Genomic DNA, 17,055 nt, shown 5'->3' with positions numbered 1-17,055 from the left:
AATTAATCATTCCGTTCCAGTCTATACTAGTTACGTGCTTGGACTCCTAGTAGCCCAATGCCTAAATTCGAGTCCACTCATCATCCTTCACATCTTGAAAATCCATCAATTTATTTGGTCCCCAAACCTATTTTGCGTAGACTTCCAGTCTCGATTCACTGCCAATTCGGGTCTCCAGCGCACAACATCCTTCAGCTCCTTCTGTAGCTTGCCCTCCAAAGCGTCTACAATGAATCCTCCAATGGTAGGCATTTGCATCGCTCCATTTCCAGACCCGCCCACGGCAACTATGAGAGATGGGTGATCAGGATGTCGATCGATCAAAAATGCTCGATCCGGGGTATCGGCGTCCCAGCAGATACGAGCAAATACAAATGGTCTTTCTGCAAGGTGCGGCATAGTATCACGTAGAAATTCCCTAGCACGAGCCTCAGCCTCGAGCGGAATCTGCTCCTTCGCAAACGGGCTACTCTTCATCTCGCCGGCATTGTTAGGATCCTGAATGAATTTACAGTATCCAGGGTGCTCGTCGCAGATTTTCAAGTGGTGTTCATCTTCATCGGGCTCCATGAAAAAGCCCTTGGCGACATTGAACAGAACTGGAAGGTTTCTATATAGCTGCGACTCCTCTGCTGTCATTTGTATATGACTTAAAGTCCAGGCAGTAGGTCGCAGCTGTTTCTTGAAGTCCAGCAGGCGATCGCTACCAGCACCAGCCGCAAGAATTGTATGGTCTGCACGGTGGACAACATCATCTGCAGTTCGGGCTCCGATGACATCTCCAGCCTCGTAGACTGAGAGCTACCACATTCCCATGGGGAGTTCCCATGATAAACTTCGCACCAAGGCGTTTCGCCTCGGTATATGCGGAAATCATGGCCTTTCGAGCATGAATCCACCCTGCTCCTTTCTGGCTGAACCAGCCCTTCCACCCGGGAAAGTCACCGGTCAGTACACCTGGTGGCATGGTCTTGCGAAAGTCTTCTGCTGTTTCGAGTGCGATGAAGTCGCCCTGGGATGTCTCGATATCTTCTTGTTTGATATGCTCGATAATCTTAGGTGTGCTCCAGAAACAATCAATCCGGTCCCATGGAAGTATGGTTTGAAAATAGGGTCATTTGTCCAGCCACCCAGAGCAGATCGTGTACAAGTAGCGAATGCGATGCTCCTGGCATCCGTATTGGGCCCTAGATATTGTTAGTAGGTTTCTTTTTTACTGGCCCGATCAGGTTTTGGTCTGGTCATTTGTACCTTTGAGTTCCTTATGCTCCATGATTTTATTCACATCATTCCCAGCAGCGATAGACGATGGCACAGGATAAGGATCCAATACGGTGACATTTTTGTATCCCCGCCGGACCAAATGGAGGGCAGTTGAGCAGCCCCATGTCCCTGCGCCGACAATTAAGATGGAGGAGGATTCGTTCAGCGATGGCGGAGTCATTTTGATAGCACTGCTGGTTGAGTTTCTTGAGGGACTATCAAGAGGGTCATCGGAATGAAAATAAAAGACAACCTCGTCGCTACACATCAATAGACGCTAAGATGCAAGTTTATCGGCCGGTGTCAGACGCTGCCGCGTGGACCTTCCTACCCCTCAAACCTGGGGAAGCTTCTCCGCACCGCCTGTGGTGATCCCGGTTATTGATATCACGTCCGCGGTCGGGAAATCTCAGCGCCAGTCATTTCTGGCATTGGAATGTTTTTGATTGCCTCGCTTAGAGCTTCATGTTTTCTCTACCCCTCACAATTTGTTATCACTATCCCAAATGCAGGATGATGGTCGCAAGCCAGCCGATTGTGACTGGCTAATGGGTACACTGACCGTTGCACACTGCCAGTGAAACCCTCGATGACCAGCTTTTGAGTGAGCTCCGAGTCGTATCAAAGAGATATAAAACCAGCATCCCAGCCGTCGTGTGGGGTTTGTAATGTTTCTCAAGGTTTCAGCCTTGGCAATCATTATGACTCCATTCGATGATCAACACACTGATGTTCCAGGCACTGTGTACCTTGTAGACAGTACGCTACGAAAGTCCCCTTTCCATTGAGATATTATCTTAACAGCTCCTTTTAGCATCGAATGCCTTGCAAAGTGCCGCTCATGCAGGTGGACAAGACATTCTTCTCATACCGCAACCATCCAGATCCCGGGCTGATCCTTTGGTGAGGCCATCGCTAAAGTCTCCAAGTAGAAACCAACCTAGCTGACATCCAACTGTCAGAATTGGCCACGATTCAAAAAGCTTTGGTCATTGTTCCTCATATCAATGTATGCATGTGTTTTCTCATTCGGTGAGAATAATTGGGGAGCTAGCTGGACTTTGATCTCAGAAGATACCGGCGTCAGCTTGACCAACATGAACGGCGGGTCAGCTTTGAATTATCTTCTTCTTGGATTTTTCAACATAATCTGGATACCAACTGCAATGAAAGTTGGCCGGAAGATTGTATACATTTTGAGTTTACTACTTCTTGTCGGCGGCAGTGTTTGGGGTAAATATTATACTGGGACTGCGCAGTACTACATTATGCTGGCTATTCAAGGTGTTGGAACGGCAGCTTACCAGGCTTTGATCCAACTGACGGTGAGCTCCTTGGATTTAATAATAAGAATATGACGCTAATTTTGTTCAAGATCTTTGATATGTTTTTCACGCATGAGCGGGGTCGTATGGTTGCGATATACATTTTCTTCCAGCAACTCGGCTCGATTCTTGGTCTTATTTTAGGTGGATACATCTCTGATGGAATCGGTTGGCGTTGGAGCTCGCCTATTGTTGCCATTGCATGCGTGAGTACCATTTATTTTTGATGATCTGTTCTTCAACTAATTATGCAAAGGGCATATTGATTTTATTATTCATTTTTACCTTCGATGATACAATGTTTCCGCGGTATCGATTTAACAGCTTCTCTGACGCAAGTCCAACCAGAAGGGATGAGGACGCGGATAAAGAGAAAGAGCTAGAAGCGCCAGTCCCAGATTCGGCCAGCGATGGTGAGGGCGAGGGTGAAGAAATCCTCCCGAGAACCTATCTCCAGAAGATCGCCCTGGTTCATCATTTTGCCGATGACAAAACAACCTGGTTTCAATATTTCCGCCGGCCATTCTACCTCTTTGCGTTTCCAAACATTGTCCTTGCCGGAATCCAGTTCGCATTTGGCTGTACAGCGGGGATTGTTTCTTTCAACACGATATCAGAAATCATGACCGAGTCTCCTTATAACTGGAGCGCTGGCTCTACCGGCTTGATATTTCTCGCCGCCCTTGTTGGAAACTTCCTCGGTATGGGTGTCGGCTCTTTGTCTGACTGGGTAGTACTTGTTCTCGCACGGAGAAATAAGGGTTACAAGGAGCCCGAGATGCGCATCTGGACATATATTTTCCCATTTATTTTCGGTGCTGTTGGATATTTTCTTTACGGCTGGGCTGCGACAAATGGGTTACACTGGATGGCTATTGCAGTCGCGCTTTGCTGCTTGATCGCCCAGCAGGTATCGATTACAAGTCTTGCAACGGCGTATGCGATGGAGTGTTTCGATGGGGTATGTTTCTGGGTTTCTGTCAAAATTCTTCCTTTCGTGTGATTTTGTCTAATTCAAGTTGCTTTGCAGATATCTGGCGAGCTTGTCGTGGTACTCGCCATTTGCTCATCTCTGATCAACTTTGCTATCTCGTACTCCGTGCAGCCATTCATTGATGCGACGAATTATGGCTGGACTTTTACTTGCTTCGGGATTCTTGTGGTTCTCTCGATTTTGCTTGGCATTCCTATGATTATCTGGGGCAAGTCGTGGCGTCGGAATTGCAAGACACGATATGAACAGTTTCTTGCAGAAACAGGCCGCGGCTAGTGAGTCGGGATAGCTCTGATGGTATTTACTGTATAATTACTGGTAGGAGAGACTAGTAGTCTAGTAACAGATATGACAGCTTGGTATCATATTCAGAAGCAATACAGTGATATTTCATCCAAGTCTAGCATCATCATTCCCGATGTCCATCATCAATACTTATTGGTAAACTGTGATATACTATCATTATACATTTCCAACATCTCCCAGATACGAAAAATTACCACCAAAGCAAGCTTAATTTTCCACTTCAAATTCAGGACCATCAAGATTAAGCAAGGAAGTCCAATCAAACGAATTTGAAAAAGCCTCCGCCTGACCGAAAGTTCCAACAGAAGGCCAAGCTTCCGAGTCCATCTCCACCGGGAACTGGAACTGATCAAGATCAACACTAGGTAATCCATCATACTCCGCCGATGCAATAATGGCATCTACCAGTTCGATATTTCCCTTTTCCGCCGAAGACTTGAAGTCGTTCTGCAATCTTTTCATCAGGCCCAAGAGTCCGAAGACAATCTTGCTGCTCATCGCATAAATGCACCCTCTGGCAAAGGCAGCATCAACGGTTAGAATCGACGACGAGGCCATGTTGGCGAGGGCCTCGGCGGATTTCTGGAAAAGGTCAAGTTGTTTGGAAAACCCGGTCTGCAGGTGATCTGAACATTTGATCTGGACGATATTATTTTCGAGTATGTTTTTGCAAAATATCACGTTTTCCAGGCACATATATCTCGGAGGTGGGTGGAAAACAATGCCGTGTAGTTTCAGCTTTGAACATGCGATGAACTTCTCCAGAATCGAGGATAATTCGTCGGGATAGGCCGAGCCGTAACGTTCCAGATACTCTTGAAAGATGTTATTTGACCGCTTCTCTGGTCTTTTCAAAATATTCGTGATCTGTGAGGTAATTTGAATGGTTTCGTCGCGAGATATGTCCGAATCCGTCCGATTAACTCCTCCTTCTTCTTGGGATCTTGTCCCTAGGCTTGATGTGTACAGAAATCCCAATGCGATTATCCAGTTCTGCACCGTGTGAAAGCGAAGCTCCAGTACGGAGCGCACGGCCAATATTTCCTCGTTAACACCGTACTGCACGACAGCAAGTAGAGAGTTCGTGTAGTTGATCTGTTCCAAGCATCTTTTTTCAGTCTCTTCTGCAAGTTCGATGAAGCGGCCAGGATGATGCAGGCTTTGTTTGGCTTCTGCCAGCATTTGGAATAGGATGTAGGTTGATGTCGCCCATTGAATGTGGTAAATCGCCCGTGGCGTGCACTGGCGGAATTTCAGCGCATTTTGGTACGCGTCAACGCGGGTTTTCATGTAAACGGTCAAATGGCGAAGCGTTTGAAGTGGTTTCTTTATCAGACCGTCTACTGTGGCATGATTTGAAACCATCTGAATTCCTTGAATGGAGTCAAAGAGACACCTTTCAAATGATTCATAGTCTGCGGAATTCAGTTCGTTAAGATCTTGATTTCCCTCTCCGTTTACTGCTTCCAGTCGGTGAAAGACGCCATATGCGATGTTAATGTATATCTCTGACTTTATTGTCTTGTGGGCGATTCCTTGCATGGTAGCCAAAGCTGTCGGCTTATAGTCGGAAAGGAAAAGGGAGACCATGACCAAATCATGGTGAGTAGGTGGAGAAAACATGAATTCTTGGCCGTAGAAGGAAACGGCCAGTTGCAATTTCTGTTTTAGTCGCCAGTCTTCGCGAGAGATATTTCGATGCAGTTCGAAGCCAACCACACAAAGCAGTGCAAATAGCAGCCTTGTCGCACAATTGGTGGAGGTGGCAGATTCATCCGAATCTAAACGAGCCCGGAGATTGACGAGAGTGGGCAGTTTCGGAGAGAAAGAACCCATGCCAAACCAAGCTAATAGTCCTTGTCAGCATCGCCGCTACGCAGTCGTACATATAGTCTTTTCATAGGGAAATCAAGCTTTACCATTCATCGAAGGATGCAGCCATGTCATGACTGATCAAATCCGGCAGAGGTGTGTTCCAGTTTGAGGTAGCATGGGGAATGTCAGCGCCGAACGCGCGGTCTTTGGCCAGGACCGAGATGAAGAAATAATTCGCCTGAATCATGGATTGAAATATCTCTTCTTTTCGCGTCGAGCGAGCGATATCAGGCTGGTGGTCTTGAGATAGAATGCCATCCCCCTCATCAGCGAAGAGAAAGTCTTTGATGTTTAAACTCGAAATGACTGGAATACCTTCCTCGGGCACAGAATCCGAGTGGGCTTTTGGACTTCGATCTTCCGAGCTTTGGAGCCGACTGCGTTTGGATTGAGGTCGTCCGAGCAATGTATAATCCACTACACATTCCAAATTGAGGTTTCGACACCGGTCGCAGCACTTCTCTATTGGCTGGGGGAGATTCAAGGGCCCCAGGTCGTGTACACTAGGCAGCACACATTTGATCTTCCGGGATCGACAGCCTCGACATATCAACCGCGCATATTTACCTCGTCGGACTCGTTCGGACATGTTATATTGTGGTTATGGGATAGGGATACAAGTAGAGATGGTTAGCGATGGATCGAAACAAGGAAGTGGCTCGTTGAGGTGGAGTTTTGCTGCGGTTCATTGGGGGCCATTTTGCTGATCGGTCGACACTTACGGAGTACCTCCACAGATGAACGCGGTGCAACGGAGGTCCTCCCAATGGGATTTGAGGGTGTGATGACTCAGCCTACATCGTGCGGGCTTGAGGGTGACAGCTGGTTGTATCTGACATATATTGTGAGCCGTGTGTGAAAGCTATACTCCGTAGATAATACAAGACAGGCACATTTGTGGCCCACTTTCAAGTTCCCTGGACTCGTCACTGTTGTCAGCTCCAGGGCTGTTGTGTTGTGGCAGCACGGCTCACAACCCACCTTCCAGCCCCCAGCCTTGACTCCAACTGATAAATAACTCGCTTCTAAAAAATAGGATTTAATTTGAATTTGCCAGTTGTCCCATTCCTACGCGCACTGAAAAAACCTGAAGACTCACTGGCACCCTTTTCTCACATTTTGCACTACGTGATACACCGTGATACGGATACTAGATATAAGAAACACAATGGCCCGATCACCACCAATATCAAAGTGAGTCATTACTCAGTTAGATAGGAACGCCAGCTGATTGCCTATTCCTTTCTCAATAGACTACCCCAGGAGATCTGGACCCAAATCCTGGACCCAATATCTCCATCTGGCAGAGCGTCCGTTTTGGCCTCATCTCGGAGTTTACAATATTCTTCTGAGGGGTTATTATCCAGCCTCGTATAGGTGATAATTTCGCGGATAAAGGGTCTGACAAATTTGTGTACATGTCCAATTAAATATATGGAGTTGTGTTGTATAGACAACAAGAATCATTACACCGCTATCGAGGTAGCATGAGAATCAAAGCTTCAAAGGATTTTCTGCAGTAAAATAGGAACTAGTCAAAGTACTTATTACGGATGCCTATGACCCATGGGGCCTTTGGTTTACAAAAAGGAGGGATCTCGACTGACTAGGAACAAGATGTACGAGGCATTTTCCACAACCATTTCATGTCCTCCAGAAGACGCAGCCCGGAGGGTATTACCGTAACGTCCACCTTGGACGTTGACTTAGCTCTGTTCTTCAGCAAGAGCTGGACGATCATACTATGTCCTCTATAAGAAGCACTTTGGAGAGCATTTCCGAAGAAACCACCTTCGGTATTAATTTCGGCACCATTCTTCAGCAGGAACTGCACGATACTATCGTGTCCTTCAGAAGACGCAGCTTGGAGGGCATTTCCGAAAAAGCCCCCTTGGACATTAATTTCGGGTCCCTTCTCTAGCAGTAACTGCACAGTATTGTTGTGCCCACGGGTTTTGGTGTATCATTTGGACCATTGCGCGGACATAGACGTTCATGCTACGAGGAGCATCAGCTACTTAAACGATGTAGTAGCCAGTGTACAGCGTGTACAGCCATTGGAAATTTGCTATGGGCGGCGTTCTTGATGTCACAGGAAGCTCTTAAGGGCTTGTAGAATTTATCATTACGAATGGCTGTTGACGCTGAGATGCCTCTTGAAATAGAATGTGTGATTGCCGCCTTATTACCTTGCGTTGGCTTTTTGAACTGCCTCTTTTGGGGCCGAAATTTACTGTATAAGACTGCAGCTTTCTGCTTGCGTAGGAGATCGTTCCCGTCTAATTTCTTTTCGACGCTCAACTATGACTGGTGACAAGCTTAAAGTTGAGGAACGGAGAGGGTTGCCTCACAACTCGCATCCATAGGAGAGCACCTTAAAAAGCAATTCATTTGTTTGAGATACACTCCTCTCAAACTTGCTTGCGGTCTTTGTCTTACTTTAAGAGAAGCTTCTATCATCAAAATACTTTCGTTCCTGACCTTTCGACTCTGATAACGATGATGATGTATTTTCTTAGATATTTATTCGACGGCGGCGCCACTTTCGATATCGACCAGGATTTAAATTTATCGTGCGTGGTGTGTTTATCGAAGATTGGTACTACATAGTGTAATGGGGATTTCCGCTCTCAACATCGATATCCTAGGGTCATGTGACGGAAGCCTTAGCAACAAGGCTCCTGTTTTGTTTCAGGAGAATAAGTAGCGTTCGTTCTAGATTATCAATTCAATATGCATGTTTCCCCTTATGAAAATGTTCTACTGAGACTGCTGAAGTTGCGGTATCGGTATACTGCTTATGAAAGGTTCTGTTATTCATTCTGTTGTTCGTTCTGTTAATCCTCTACAGCGTTACGCTTTGCCTATCGTCTCCTTGCACTCTGCGAGTGTGGTGGTGTTGTCTCTCCGCGATCGACCCGTCTGCCAACGCAGACTGCCAGCGAGCATTCCCATGTTACAATAGTAAGATTACACGGCTAACGCATATAAAAATATCGATAGATCACCGAGCTCAATTTTCAGATAGTCATTAGCCTTGGAATAAAGTCAGGGTGGTTCCAATTCAAATTCGTCGTATGACCCCATCCTCATTAGACTTCCACGGCTTAAACTCGTCGCCACCGTCCACCCTATAGATGCCAACATGGCCAACCGTGAAGCTTGCTCTGATACCTTCGCTTTCATCATCTCCCAAATCCTCTTTATTGTTGACATATTTGATCACATCCTTGTACATGGCCTGGTTCTGATTTGCAGCAACCTGATTCACCATGAAAGTTGCCCGTTTTGAGACAGGATCAATCTTCAGGCCGACTTCTGATTTCTCGAGGCCCCCAATCCAGTATTCCGAGGGAGATATGTTCTTATGCATGTCCGAAAGTCTATTTAATGAAGATTGAGAGAGAAATTCTCCGCTTTTCGAGTCTGAATAAACTGAAATCTGGCTGGAGTTGGAAGAGCGTTTGCGGAAGACTGAGGCGTGGGGCAATGTTATTGCTTATTTCAGTCTTTCCAGAGGTATCTCCCTCTTCGGAAGTTTTTTGATTCGCAGTTGCGGAGTAATAGGCACCTATAGCCCCTTGAAAACGGCTCCGGCTCTGGGTTTCATCCTCGAAGAAAAGAAGAAGATGAGGATGATGCTCGTAGCCTCGGTCCGCCACACTCTCAATAATACGAGCCAGTGTTAACCCGTCACTTGAGTCTTTCATTGTTGAGAGGCTGATTGTTTCGAAAGAGACTGGCCTGATCTCTCGTGCAAGTTCGGGTTTTCCATGGAACTCCTTCGCTGGAGGTACAAATAGTGATACCGCGCGGAGAATATCACATATCCTGGAATCTGGTAGCGGCTCTGTTCCTAATGCCGAACTATTCTCAGGAATAGGAGGTTGAAATATGATTGCCCACAGCTCATGGAAACGCAGTTCGATGTTTGGCTAAGGCGAGAAATGATTAGCTTGAATTTATTTATAGTAGTAGAATATGCCTCAAGATAAATCTTACCAGAAGGTCAAAACATCGGCTAATTGCGCTGGATGTCAAGAAACCTTCCCCGTCAAGATTGAATGGTTGGACGAGAACATTCACAAGCTCATCTTGCCGAGCGCTTGGTTCCTCGAGAGTGCCGTGGTGGAAATTATCCCGACCCCAAGTTGAAGTATACAGCCTGATCCTGTGTAATAGGGATAGAAGTGTAGTGAGACTTCTTGAATGCAGTTGAGATTGATAGTTTGCACCTTTGCTTTGAAGTAAACGTTGCGCTGTCGGTGATAGAGTCTCATAGCCGGGGATTCCTTTCGTTTTATGGGGTTGGGTCGTGGCAACAATATCCAGAATATCATCTTCTAGATACGACTGGGAATTGTTTGAACTTTGTTGAACATTGGTATGGACATGACTGATACTCCGAAAAATGCGGTCGATATTGTGTCTGCAGGTACAGGACCTGCCATTCACATACGCCCAGTGGACTTTTGCCTGGGTCATACCGGATAATATAGTCCCTAGAATGCCTGTGACTTTGTAAGCAAGCAAGATCAAAGCGCGCTCAAATGCAGGACGTTCTATTCTCCCGGTGTCCGCATCAGAACGCGGGAAAGGGTGCCAGGCATAAAAGTAGAAGCATGACCAGAGAACATCGATAGCTGTGTCGGGGAGTTTCACTTCGGGATGTGCTTTTAGGATGTGATTTTGAAGGCTTTCTTTCGTCCAATCTAAGTTATTGCCTCATTAGTCAATGCTTAACGTGATGGATATACTCTTCTCGCGAGGGGAGATCTCATACATGGTTGCTCTTGGGGGGAACCCTGGACGCTACATGCGTCGAAAATTGCCTCATATCTGTCATCCTGGGCTTGATGCTGTAGAAGGTAGTTGTGTAAGCTCTGAAGAGCAATATCTATGGATAAAAGATCAGGCTTATGACTTGACGCGCTGAGCGACCCCTAATAGATGGGCGACATACCTGGCGTGACCGTGCGATAATAGTTTTCAAGTTCTTCTTCTTGAGGGTCTACTATAGTCAAACAGCAACCCATGGTGCATGAAGGAGACTACAGATGTAGTGATTGAGGCGTGCGTAGATTGAATGTAGGAGGAACTTGAAGCTACTGCACCGAAGTGAGAGATATACAGGCAGGTCACATGCGCTCCAAACTGATGGTCTATTCCAAGGTTCTTCAGGTGAATGAGTGACAGAACAATGAGATTATGATGAGAATGATAAGCCATCTGATGGAATTCAGTATCTGGGGGCCGATGTTGATCGCAGTCAGGTAGTAGGTCAGACAATGTTGGCATTCTGGCCCCCTGTTACCCACTCAGCTCTGCTCCCCTTTCCCCACCCAGTGATTTCTTTCGGCCCCAAGACCTACTCCTTTGACCACCGTTTTTTGTCCATCCTCAATCGATAGCGTCACACGCAATTTTAATAACGCTTTACGTCATACTAAGTTAGCAGTTTGAAAGTGTCTTACCGGTAAGATGATCATTAACACCTGATACGATCTTCTATTTGATGCTTCAGAATAATTTATGCTTTGAGACAAATTTGATTTGTAAAATATCAGAGCATACTTCACTCAATCGACCGGTTTACTAGAACACTTCCACTCTAGAGTCCCAGCCAATATCAAATTTACCACCGACCCTCAAATCACCATCTATGGTCTTCTCACATTCTTGTTGGACTTGGGTAATGGCGCCTGCAACCTCCTCGCAAGTCCCACCAACAGGGCCGCCGCATATAGAGATCGTAGCAGAATTTTTGCTTCCCAGAGTAGTACACTCGCTGCCATCTCCATTGCTCTGTTCACAAAAACCTCCGTAGCCCCTGACCTGGTTTATCACAAGAGTAACATCGCTGGATAATGGACTACCAGCGCTGGTCTCACATGTGATATTAAGATTTCCATTTGACTGTGGTGTTCCAGCACCAGCCAAATCGTCGAGGGAGGCACCTGTTGCGGATGGATAAACGTATTCGGTGTTGCTAACTGTCGCGGTCCAGTCTTCTTGAACAATTACCTCTGTGGCAGTTTCAACGGGTTCCAAGTCTGCACTATCAGTGCCTGTTGCAGATGCATAAAGGTACTGGGTTTTTCCATCTGTTGAAACCCAGTCGGGGACAATTTCTTCTATAGGAGCGCCCAGGCCCGTGGTCAACGTTGCTGTATCCCCGGAAGTGGTGGACTCGTAGTAGACTTCGCCAGCACTATAAACGAAGACATCGCCATTGGTATCAGTTGAAGTATAACCGGTAATTGTAGCCTTAGAATTCGTCGATGCGCTCGTTCGGATTTGCACAAAGCTGGAAATTGGGAAAGTCATAACATCACTGCAGTCCTGATCTCTTGGCTTTGTGATTGTATGGGACATAGTATGACCGGAATGAGTGGTTGAGCAAGCGCAAACGGAATAGGTATCAGAAATTGTTTGAGGTTGGCATATGCCTGATGTTGTGGCCTCAGTAGAGCTTGATGTAGCCTCTGTGGACTCTGATCCAGTAGAGTATACAGTTGTGAGTCCAACTACAGAAGATTCTGATGTTGTGGCCTCGAGATTTGTTGATGCGGCGGTGTTGGGATTGGTTATAGATATATCTACCGAAGTCAAAGAGCTCGTGGCTCGCTTACAAGCTTTCCCTGTAACTTCAGTAGTCGTCATAGTGGTCCCGGTCACGTCACAGCCAACGTGGGTTGAACATATACTCGTTGAAGTTGTGCTAGTGGAAGGAGTCATAGAACCATCTCCGCCAGTAGCCATAGTAGTGATAAAGATGGTGCTGGTTGTACAGTCCTCAACTGTCTTGGTAGAAGTGCAGGTAGTGGACTCAGAACTGCTGGAAGTGCTGGAATCGGAACTTGTGGTGGAAGTTTTCGATTGCGTTGCCGATTCTGAATTCGGTTCCTTTCCATCCTCCTCCAGCTCCTCAAGTTGCTCTGCAGCTTCCGATACTGCATCGAAATTGTTTTTGAATTTCTTCTCTTCCTCGTCGGTGTCAGGGGTCTCATTGTTCAACTCCGAGAAGGCTTGGTTTATGAGACTCCATCCGCCATTGATCGTATTTCCTGGATCAACGCCATTCTTGATGTTTGTTTTCGCTGAGCTGATAAAACATCCAACGGACCCGACAAGGCCGGCAAGCCCTCCTCCAGAGCCACAGCCACTGTTTGAAGATCCCTCCTCTGAGTCACCACTACTCTCCCTCTCTTTGATGTGGTCCTCGACTCGATCTTGAGCTTTTGTAATATCATCGTGGACGATAGACCGAGTGTCTTCATCTTGGAGATCTGCAGAGTGGACGTTATTGCTTAGATCAACAAGCCAAGCTGCAAGGGCAAGTCCTTGAGTGGTTTCGGCTCCTCCGGTGGTTGCTGCGGTTGTTGGAATTTCGGTATAGTCATTCGACAAATCACTCCAAGCTTCTGTTGCTGTATGTGTGGGCCAATTTGAAAGTACTGCGGCCACTTCAGCGGATAAATCCACAGTCAGCGTTGATAACATTGAGCTCATTTCACTTTTATCTGGGGAATCTTCCAGAGAAAAAGATCCCGTAGCCCAGGAATAATTAGGCTGATTAGACTGCGAGGAATTCGGAGTCGATGTTGTCTTATGATTGCCACTTGTTGAACCATTGGATCCTGTCTGGGTAGCAGAAGAGTGTCCATTCTGTGAAGTGGCAAGTGAACTAGAGGTAGTCTGTGTCCCTTTCGACTTCGAGGTGGTGGGAGAGCTTCCACCAGTGGGCTCTTTCTCGGTAGTTGAAGAATGGCCACTACTAGTATGTGGTATAAGAGGAGTGCTGGAAGTCTGCCTTCTTTTCGACGTTGCGGCAGTAGAAGAGCTTTTCCCACTGGGCCCTTTCTCGGTACTAGTAGTAGAAGAATATCCACTACTAGTATCTGGTATAAAAGGAGTGCTGGAAGTATTTCTCCCTTTCGAGGTCACAGTTGCAGCAGTGGAAGAGGTTTTATCACCGGTATCTTCCTCGGTAGCGGAGGACTGCCCAGTATGTGGATTGATAGGGGTGCTAAAAGTGTGTCTACCGTTCGAAGGAGTAACGACAGAGCTGGATCCCGTAGGAGAAGAACCTCCGCTAAGCGGATTGATGGGGGCACTTGAGGTACTCCCCCGGTTGGATGTCTGTATAGCGGTGTTGGATTCCGACCCGGTTGCAGAAGTGTCTACACTACCCGACCCTGTAGATTCCGTAGCCGATGAACGCCGCCCATCATTGACACGGCCAAAACGAATGACCGGAGTCGATGAAGCCGGCACGGTCACAGTTGTCTCTAAAAGTGGGAGCCATGTTGAGATACCTGGTCGGAATTTGGTCGGGGTCAAAGTCACAAGACAAGGACTTGAAAGGCAAGTTGAAGAGGCCAAGGTCGTTGCAGAGCCTGGAGGACTGCTCGAATCCTCAGAAGTAATCGAAGAAAAGGCGATGACGGGAGTCAAGCCTTGTGGTGCGACGACCCTGGCTGTAATTGCTGTCACACTAGGATTTTCCGAGACTATTATCTCATACCTAGTCATATCACCGGTTATCTGGCCTCCAATTGGGTTAAAAGCATCACTCAAGCCCAAGAGAGACAGTGCTACTAGTAGTAGTAACAAGCCACAATTACGAGAGAGAATCATGGTAGCCAAGAAATGCACAGAATACGATTTGGGTGTACATATGCCAGGGCAACCACCGGGGCTCGAAGAGAGCGTTTTAAATTTATATCTTTGCGAGCTTTGAAACTAAGATTAAGTACTAAAAGTACTAGGAGATTTTTCGATGACCTCACACAAATCAATTGAATAGGAGTATACTAGTATGAGTATTAGCTCTTTGCTATACTACCAGAGGATACCGTGATATGAATGTGATACAAGTTCACAGGTGCCATAAGAAATCCGCTCAGAAGGATTCAACCGCCCCCTCTTGGCGCCCTTACGGAGAGTTCATGAAACACAAGGGCAGAAGAACCATACGATACGGGTGAAGAGATTAAATGCTCATTGGAAGAGTGAAAGAAATTGACGTTGAAAGCAAGGTCAAGAGGCCTAGAACTCGAAGCTGCATCTGCCCCAGCCCCAAGGCCCCAACCCCAGCCCCAAGGCCCCAACCCCAGCCCCAAGGCCCCAACCCCCGGGGCCAAAAGCCAGGTTCAATAGATCCACGAGTGTCATGATCCAGCAAATTTTGAATTGCAATGAAATTGGCCCCAAGGAATTGTTTGTGATTACACTTGTGCATGCATGACGAGGTATACTTGGCTGGGGGCCAAAGGATCCTAATAAGAAAGCATGGATCCTTCAAGTAGATCACAATCCTTTTAGAATGGTGTAGCTGAGCTCATTTAGTGAGCCTTTTAAACAATGCAAGCCTTAGTTTCCCTCGTAGTATCCAGTATACTCATCCCTTACACCCGTACTTTCTCATTATCCCTATAGTGGAACCTGAAGAGGTTGTTTATTCCACCTTCGGGTCACAATCTCCTATGTGCGGCCTTCTCGATCCTGATATCTGGGATCTCGGCATCTCCTGTGTCTTCGCCGGGCAGATTTGATCCGTCTAGTACAGTCACCGTCGCTGTTACGCCATCTTTCGTGTCAAATGTTTTCCAGAATACCCACACCTCAACAGTTGGCTCGAATAGCCAGACTACGCCAATCCCTATTGTTGGTTGCACTGAGTGTTGGGTAAGTAACATACTAGTAGTCCACGTATACTTCCAAGGTTTGATGTGGAGTGTCCTTTGCGTATGCAAGTTCGAAAGCTCTCATACTAATCTGTGTATGTTCTAGTTCTGCTCGCTAGAAGATGAAAGGGACATCGACGGCGCATGGGCCTTGATAGGTATTGATGGCCCAGGAAACTACCAACCATCTATCCTTGAAGACGTTGATGGTTTCGCTGAAACTCTCCCCGTTATCACGGTTTCATCCTATGGGGAGTCATCTTATGAACTTGAACCGTCCCAGACGATAGATGAGGAAGAGTCGGCTACGAATGTCAAAAGAGCCGCAACTCCCACTGTAACTGAACACCATAAATCAAACAACTACAAAGTGTTTGAGCGTATGCTTCCTGCGTTTGCAAATTACCCGAACAACGCCGGATTTGCTTTATCTGCTAGTATGTCGGTCCCATCCTCCAATATTTCCATCTTGCCCCTCGTTTCAAGTCCATGGCCAAAACATCTGATCATGTTGCATCATGCATGTATCGTATCACTCAAGTTGGCAGCTCCGTGACTGACTCTCTTCTTAACTACTATCTAGGATCGGATGAACAGAAGTCGATTCAAATTCCATTTACCGACAAAACCATAACCTACTCATGGCCCGCCCACTATGTAGTTGTCACAGGCTTCATCTCTGTGCGGGGAATACAATGGAACGACTGTGAAAACGAAAGAATCGTTGAAGAAATACATTATGACTGGGATACTGTCATGTGGGATCTTGGGTTTCGCAGGACCACCGGGGAAATTTGGTACGAACGAAACGACCGTGATGCATCGCGTTATGATAACGATCAGGTTAAGTGGAAATGGCTCGGCCGTATCAGTGAGCAGGGTAGAGGTAGACCGGATTGGATTGCCGCCATGGCACAAGAGGTTGTGAATGAGATGAACGGAGAAAAGAAAGGTCTGAAGGGAGGAGGGTACGACAAATGGTTCAACAACTGCCGGAATTTCAGGGACTACTTATACAAGAAGATCAAATATTAGGACTATAGAGAGGAATCTCGAAGCTAAGCAGTACCCAATGAGCTTAGTTGGGATACTCTTACTAGCAATACCTGAGGTAACTAACTAGTCAGTAGTTAGTGCTAGTACTAGCCTGAGGTATTTCAATGGGGAAAACAACATACGACAGGATTCTCAAGAAATTGCCTTACGGCAAGAGGCAAACGCAATAGGAAGCTTCCAGGTTTTAAAAGCCACCTTGAGCCAGCAATAAAACCCAGGGAAACGAATTGGGACCAGACATGATGCTGCGGGTGTTCTCGTCGCGCTATTCTCGGTAGATTAAAATAGGGGTTGGAATCCAATGCGCAGTGGTATTTGCATCCGACTCGTGCTGAAGATTGTAAGACTAGATGGGGGTGCTGTGGTCGTGATTGTGGCTGTTGTCTTGATCCTGCACGTCCAAATACTTCAGCAGAATCTTGACATAATTTGAAATATACAGAGAAGCGAAGAAGTAGAACCGAACAGAGCTAAACAGACAGGGAGAAATTGGGAACCTGACTCGAGAATATCAAAATTGATGGACCACTTATGTTATCAATACCCG

General features: G+C 46.6%; 7 protein-coding genes across 7 annotated transcripts; 2 read left to right on the top strand and 5 right to left on the bottom strand.

Annotated features, from left to right (window-relative positions):
- Positions 1-105: 105 nt before the first annotated feature.
- On the bottom strand, positions 106-1,444 carry N7509_004949 (NAD(P)/FAD-dependent oxidoreductase; the record flags this gene model as incomplete). Its single annotated transcript, XM_056629586.1, has 3 exons — positions 106-801; positions 1,075-1,187; positions 1,252-1,444. 3 exons carry the CDS (start codon positions 1,442-1,444, stop codon positions 106-108), a joined length of 1,002 nt encoding a protein of 333 aa, XP_056488888.1.
- A 520-nt stretch (positions 1,445-1,964) lies between these two features.
- On the top strand, positions 1,965-3,858 carry N7509_004948 (putative MFS transporter; the record flags this gene model as incomplete). The annotated part of the gene is made up of 6 exons (XM_056629585.1): positions 1,965-2,022; positions 2,078-2,166; positions 2,226-2,588; positions 2,639-2,794; positions 2,845-3,549; positions 3,619-3,858. 6 exons carry the CDS (start codon positions 1,965-1,967, stop codon positions 3,856-3,858), a joined length of 1,611 nt encoding a protein of 536 aa, XP_056488887.1.
- A 237-nt stretch (positions 3,859-4,095) lies between these two features.
- Positions 4,096-5,724, bottom strand: N7509_004947 (uncharacterized protein; the record flags this gene model as incomplete). Its single annotated transcript, XM_056629584.1, has 1 exon — positions 4,096-5,724. One exon carries the CDS (start codon positions 5,722-5,724, stop codon positions 4,096-4,098), a length of 1,629 nt encoding a protein of 542 aa, XP_056488886.1.
- Positions 5,725-5,803: 79 nt separating this feature from the next.
- On the bottom strand, positions 5,804-6,352 carry N7509_004946 (uncharacterized protein; the record flags this gene model as incomplete). Its single annotated transcript, XM_056629583.1, has 1 exon — positions 5,804-6,352. One exon carries the CDS (start codon positions 6,350-6,352, stop codon positions 5,804-5,806), a length of 549 nt encoding a protein of 182 aa, XP_056488885.1.
- A 2,475-nt stretch (positions 6,353-8,827) lies between these two features.
- N7509_004945 (uncharacterized protein) lies at positions 8,828-9,136 on the bottom strand (the record flags this gene model as incomplete). Its single annotated transcript, XM_056629582.1, has 1 exon — positions 8,828-9,136. The coding sequence occupies one exon, from the start codon at positions 9,134-9,136 to the stop codon at positions 8,828-8,830; it is 309 nt and encodes a 102-aa protein (XP_056488884.1).
- Positions 9,137-11,358: 2,222 nt separating this feature from the next.
- On the bottom strand, positions 11,359-13,275 carry N7509_004944 (uncharacterized protein; the record flags this gene model as incomplete). Its single annotated transcript, XM_056629581.1, has 1 exon — positions 11,359-13,275. The coding sequence occupies one exon, from the start codon at positions 13,273-13,275 to the stop codon at positions 11,359-11,361; it is 1,917 nt and encodes a 638-aa protein (XP_056488883.1).
- Positions 13,276-15,251: 1,976 nt separating this feature from the next.
- Positions 15,252-16,487, top strand: N7509_004943 (uncharacterized protein; the record flags this gene model as incomplete). The annotated part of the gene is made up of 4 exons (XM_056629580.1): positions 15,252-15,297; positions 15,335-15,453; positions 15,559-15,889; positions 16,036-16,487. 4 exons carry the CDS (start codon positions 15,252-15,254, stop codon positions 16,485-16,487), a joined length of 948 nt encoding a protein of 315 aa, XP_056488882.1.
- Positions 16,488-17,055: the final 568 nt, after the last annotated feature.

The sequence above is a fragment of the Penicillium cosmopolitanum genome (genome assembly GCF_028827165.1).
Source record: "Penicillium cosmopolitanum strain IBT 29677 chromosome Unknown utg000006l:49.0-5199605.0:1.0-5204138.0, whole genome shotgun sequence".
Lineage (NCBI taxonomy): Eukaryota > Fungi > Ascomycota > Eurotiomycetes > Eurotiales > Aspergillaceae > Penicillium > Penicillium cosmopolitanum.
The sequence above is the reverse complement of the archived record's forward strand: the minus strand, read 5'-3'. Positions and strand labels throughout refer to the sequence as shown.